The 5,869-nt window shown below is 34.4% G+C and overlaps 1 protein-coding gene across 1 annotated transcript; it reads right to left on the bottom strand.

Moving 5' to 3' along the window:
* Window positions 1-305: 305 nt before the first annotated feature.
* Window positions 306-2,457, bottom strand: LOC137833914 (uncharacterized). The gene is made up of 2 exons (XM_068641982.1): window positions 2,190-2,457; window positions 306-955 (listed from the first exon to the last, which is right to left on the bottom strand). The coding sequence occupies exons 1-2, from the start codon at window positions 2,455-2,457 to the stop codon at window positions 306-308; spliced, it is 918 nt and encodes a 305-aa protein (XP_068498083.1).
* Window positions 2,458-5,869: the final 3,412 nt, after the last annotated feature.

The raw sequence follows: 5,869 nt of genomic DNA, 5'->3' as shown, positions 1-5,869 counted from the left end.
TTCTGACTTCACAACCATATCGTCCACATATACTTCCATGTTTTTTCCAATTTGATCTTTGAACACCTTATCCATCAATCTCTGATACGTTGCTCCAGCATTCTTTAAGCCGAAAGGCATGACTTTGTAACAATAATTTGTCGTATCTGTGGTAAAAGCTGTTTTGGGCACATCCGGCTCATACATCTGTATTTGGTTATATCCTGAATAAGCATCGAGAAAACTCATCATTTCTTGTCCAGACGCCCCATCTACCAATCGGTCTATGTTGGGCAATGGATATGTATCTTTCGGACAAGCTTTATTCAAGTCCGTATAATCTGTACACATTCTCCACTTTCCATTCGGTTTTTTGACAAGCACCAATTGGATAACCATGTCGTATATTGAGCTTCCTTAATGAAACCAGCTTGCATTAACTTCTCAGTTTCTTCTATTGCTGCCTTTCGTCTCTCTTCACCCAACTTTCTTCGTTTCTGAGATATCGGTCTCGCTTCTCGACATACCGACAACTTGTGACAAATTACCTTTGGATCAATTCCAGGTATATCAGACGGTGTCCAAGCGAACAAGTCTTTGTTATTGCGTAACAATGTGATAAGTTTGTTTAACAATTCTTCGGGCAAACTTCCACTTATATAAGTGCATTGCTTCTCGTCCCGGCCTAATACTACGGCTGTAGTCTCTTCTTTTGGTTCCAATCTTTCATCATTTAATCTTGGGTCCAAATCGGCCATTGCCACCATTCTTTCGGTATCTTTGTGTGTCTTCAAATTCATCTTCAAACCGGCCGCATAACACTCTCGAGCATCTCTTTGATTAACATAGACTGTTGCTATCTCCCCCTTTTCTGTTGGAAATTTCATTGCTAAATGTGGTGTTGAAACTATTGCTCCCAACTTATTCAAAGAAGATCGTCCTAACAACACATTATATGATGTAGAAGCATCCACCACTGATGAGCATATATTTATTCACACACAATAGCCTTAATCATAGATTATTGGACTATAATAATAAATAAATCCATTGTTTTAATTAATATTCTTATAATTGGGTTTATTTGGGCCTTAACTATTATTATTGTTAATTTTGTCTTTTTAGAGTAAATTATCCAGAGGAAGCATCTACCTTTGTGAATGAGCCAAATATGCAAAAGTCCAAGTGCTTCTTGAACCAAAACAGAAAAAATATTCTGAGGAGAAGAAAGAGAAAATAAAAGCTACAAGATTCCAGAAACAGAATTGGAAGCAAATCTTCTGCAAAATAAAAAGAATTATGGAAAGATAGAAACTTGGAAACGGTTAACAAAATATAAACTACAATATTCTCTCAAGATCCTTGGAGCAGAAAAGCCTATAAAAGGACACAAGCATCAAGGAGAAAAAGGGGGAGCTTCATAGGGTTTTCTTAGTTTATTTTCTTCTTAGTAATTCTTTTGTTTTGCCTCCGCATGGAAGGCTAAACCTTTTTGGTTGATTCTTTTGTAATTCCCCATTGAGTTATGAGGTTTTGTTCAATAAAAGTTTCGATTTTTAATTCTCTATAGCAGTTGTTTTTATTGTCTAATCTCCTGGAAAACTGGTTTTTGTGAGAGGTTGTACTTAAACGCATGATTGAGAGTCTTCCTTATCTTAAACTTTGGTTTCTTAGTTAGTTCGCATTGTTCTAATTAATTTCTTGGGCGCATGATTCAAGGGAGAGGAGGTAAGCATTCCCATGGAGTATACGCATGGAACAAAGTGGGTATTGATTAAACTAGTAGACGCATGCTTTATTAGTGAGTTTCAGTTGAATCAGATCAGCGCATGTTCAATCTGGTTTAGCTCTGTTGGAGGATTGAGAAAAGATTAATCTTTAGAGAACCTGTGAAGAATTCAATGGTGGAAGAACTTGGGATCAACCGCTTTTTATTTGCTATTTTAATCTCTTTTATATTTTTTGCACAACTATCTCAAACCCCCTTTTTATCTTTATTGTTATTGCTAACTTTTATTGCTTGCAGATAGATTTTAAATCCTGATCAACTGATTTTACTATTGGATTCGTTGGAAGACGACTTGGGGTCATCTGACCACAATTATACTATCATCTCTCTAGTGTTAGACAAGTCTACGCTAGAATCATATTAATTTGACAGCAAAACGACAGCTATCAAAAATATCTGATTTTGATCTTTTTAGTCTTACTCCCTCTTCCAAACGTAGTCATCAAATCCACATATCCTTTCGTGTTGACTCTTTCCCCTGAGAAGCCAATGATTTGTTCTCGGAAAGGTACAATGTCTTCTTCTTTTAGATGCAATCTTTTGAAAGTATCCCAAAACAGAATATCAACTGAGCTTCCTTGATCAACCAAGGTTTTCATGACGGCATATTCGGCTATTTCTACTGTTATCACCATAGGATCGCCATGATCAGGATCAATTTCTTGAAAATCTTCATCTGTAAAAAGCATTGGTGGCAAAGTTCTTCTTTTGAAAATGTGGTTAATGGTCCTTATACTTCTCCAATGTTGTTTCCTTGCTGATGATGATTCTTTTCCAGAGAAACCACCTGAAATAGTATTTATAAACCCCCTGACGGGTCTCCCCAAACTTCGTTCCCTACTTCTCCTTACTGATTGTGTGTTTTGGTAAGCTCTATCATTTCTTCCTTTTGATCTCCCACCTCTTCTATCATCTCTTTTTTCTATTCTTTTTTCTCTTTCAAATCTGTCTGCCCTTCTCTCTCCTGTTCAATTCCTTTCAATCTTCTCTCCGGACTTGACCTCAGTCTAACATTTCCTCCTTGAACAAAACGTTTCAACTGCCCAGCCTGAATCAATTCTTCTATTCTATCTTTTAACCCAACACACTCCTCTGTATGATGGCCATGATTTTTATGATATTCACAATGTTTGGTGTGGTCGGCCCTTTCCGGTGTTCGTGCTTTTCTAGGTGGTGGTATTATCTCTGCCGCCATGGCTTCTCTCAGGACTCTTGTTCTGTTTGTATTCAAGGGTGTGTATTGCTGGAACTTTCGGCTTCTGAATTCTTCTTTGGCTCTTCTAGCCATAGGTCCACTTTCTTTTTCTATCACCTTTCTTTCACCTCCATCCATCCTTGCCTGATTCCGAAACTCTCTCAGTTCTTCCATTTACATGAACTTCGACGCTCGTTGTCTTAGTTCATCTAAATTAGTCGCAGGTTTCTTGCAGAGACTATCAGCAAACGGCCCTGGCTTTAGTGCTGTTATCATATGATGCATGGTAACCTCTGGGCTGAGATTTCGAATTCCCAGGGCAACCTTCCCAAAGCGTTCCATGAACATTCTTAACGACTCTCCCTTTTCTTGTCTTATATTCACTAAAGCAATCGAGGTTAGATGATGGGGACGACTGGTTGCGAACTGAGCTCCAAACTTTTCCACCAATGTATCAAAACAATCTATGCTCAAGGGCGGAAGGCGTGTGAATTAACTTAATGTTGCCCCTTTTAACGTTGTAGGGAACACTCTGCACATAATAGCATCGTTCCATGTATATAGACTGATTTATGTGGTATATACCGCAACATGTTCATCAGGGTCTGTGCTTCCGTCATATTTGTCAATAGTTAAATTTCTCCAATTGTCAGGCAATGGAGTATCAACTATAACATCATAGAAGGGATGTTTTCTTGAAGATGCTCCTGCAAAAACTTCAGAATCTCCGAGCAATCTTCTTTTCGTTTGGGAACTTTCATTGTGATAAATCCTCTCATTGACTTGTGCTCTTGGCTGAACGGTTTCAAATGATGCGTTCAAAATTGTCTCCTCTTGTAATTTTCTCCTCATGCGTGCGTTTTCGGCTCTTAGCACACTCAATTCTTCTTCATTACTCTTTTTTAACGTCTCAAACTCTTTTTGCAGCTGCATCAACATTGTCATTGGCATGCTGACATTATCTGCTTGCTCTCCTTCTTGTTCTTCTCTTTGATCCATCTTGTCTTCTACCTTTCTTTCTAACTAGTTCTCGGCCCCACGGTGGGCGCCAAAATGTTCTTACAAAAAGGGACCAAGAACACTCGAACCAAAATGACAAGACGACCTTTTATACAAATCTTCCGGTCTCGGGCTGGACTCTCGGTTTCCTATTGGGCTGAACTACTTCTCGGGCTGGACTCTCGGTTTCCTCTTGGGCTGAACTACTTCCTGGGCTGGACTCTCGGCTACTTTTCTCGGCTGGCACTCTTGGCTGCTCCTCTCGGCTGCTCCTTTCGGCTGGTATTCCTCACAGGTGGGGGGATGTACCTGCAAGTCGCTCCGATGCCAAAGTCAGAAACAATTTAATGGTTTTTCAGATAAAATCACTCTTACCTTTTTCTTGTGCTGACCTCCTATTTATAGGGTTTCGTTGATGGGCCTTCTACAGTACTTTTGGACTTTCTTTTTACACCTTTTTATTATTTTTACACCCCCTTGTGCAAGTTCCTTATTTAAATTGGGCTTTATTATAATTTCTATTATCCTTTCAGGTTTCGGTCCAGACCTCTCGGTTTTAACTTATCACTTTGGTTATTTAACATGTAGTTCTCGGCCTATACCTCTCGATTTTAGGCTACCAGTACAATAAATAAACGTACTTAAGGATATGAATAAACTATAACATGTATTATTAATTTTAAATTGTATTAGATATTTAAATAAATATGGGTTTTAATATATTATTGAGAATAATAAACTGAAAAAAGGTTATAAAGAGAATCATTTTCATAAATACTAAAATGGTTGTTAATCGTATTGATGATATAAAAGAAACAGAAATGGTGATAGTAATAAATATTTGTTATTCTTCTATATGAGATTAGAGATTTTGTCATTCTTAATTTAATTATATTAATTTAATTTAATTTTTATTGTTTATTTTAAAAATTAGGTAAAAAAGGATAGGGTTGAAAATTTTAAATTTCATCTAAAAAGTAAAAATTTGAAATTCTTCACATTTTCAATCAAACTTGTGTTTATTTTCATATTCCCTTTAACTTGATTTTAGTTTTGAAAGTTGTGGATGTGATAAAATAGAAACATTATTAGGATGAGATATGGACCAGGTTTTTTTTTATTGATATTGATATTTTTTTTATTTAAATTGTTAGATTTTTTTTAAAACACTATTATTTTATATTCGATATTGGTTAGAATTTTATCAACAATACTATTCTTTTATGCAATGTGAAGTATATTTTTTTATTAATACTTTTTTTAATATTTATAGTGATTAATTTTTTATTATAGACTTGAATGTTATTATTTCTCAATAATTTCTTTTAATTTTTTTAAATATTAATTGAAAAATATTCATTCAATACTAACTATAATTGTTTAACATTTAAATAATTTTATGTATTAATGTAATTGGATTTGATGACAATTAAAATACTTTAAAAAAAAAATTGGAATTGATTTATTTAAATAAATATTTAGAAATATAATAATTTAAAATAATATCAATTTAAATTTAATATATATAATGTGTTTGCTCTCCTTCTTTTGCATATAATCCTTCTTCTCCTTCACAATTCTATTTGACAAAATGCATTTACACAAGTTGTATTTAAAAAATAAATCAATAATTCAAAGTAAATTATAATATTCTCATCAAATCAAACCAATATAAAGTGAGTTTCAAACTTCAAACTAAATTGATTTTGAAAAAAAAAATGGTTAAAATAAATTATTCTTACAATTACAAAACATAAATTGCTTTTATTTATTACAATTACAGAAAAAGAAAACATTTTTATCATTAAACATGTGCCTTTGCATTTTTTAAAACAACATTCGCACCAGTTTTTCATAATAAAATAATCCAAGTAACTTATCAAAATAAATTGTTTAGTTAATTTTAA

This window comes from Phaseolus vulgaris, chromosome 5 (genome assembly GCF_000499845.2).
Source record: "Phaseolus vulgaris cultivar G19833 chromosome 5, P. vulgaris v2.0, whole genome shotgun sequence".
In the NCBI taxonomy this organism is placed as follows: Eukaryota; Viridiplantae; Streptophyta; class Magnoliopsida; order Fabales; family Fabaceae; genus Phaseolus; species Phaseolus vulgaris.
Note: the sequence above shows the minus strand (reverse complement) of the source record. Positions and strands in the feature narration are given on the sequence as shown.

What these genes read in the sequence shown, in the direction of transcription:
- LOC137833914 (XM_068641982.1), bottom strand. Translation starts at nt 2,457, where the DNA reads ATGCTTTTTACAGATGAAGATTTTCAAGAAATTGATCCTGATCATGGC. An exon ending in GACTACGTTTGGAAGAGGGA is followed by an intron (nt 956 to 2,189) that starts GTAAGACTAAAA and finishes TATGCTCATCAG; the next exon opens with TGGTGGATGCTTCTACATCA.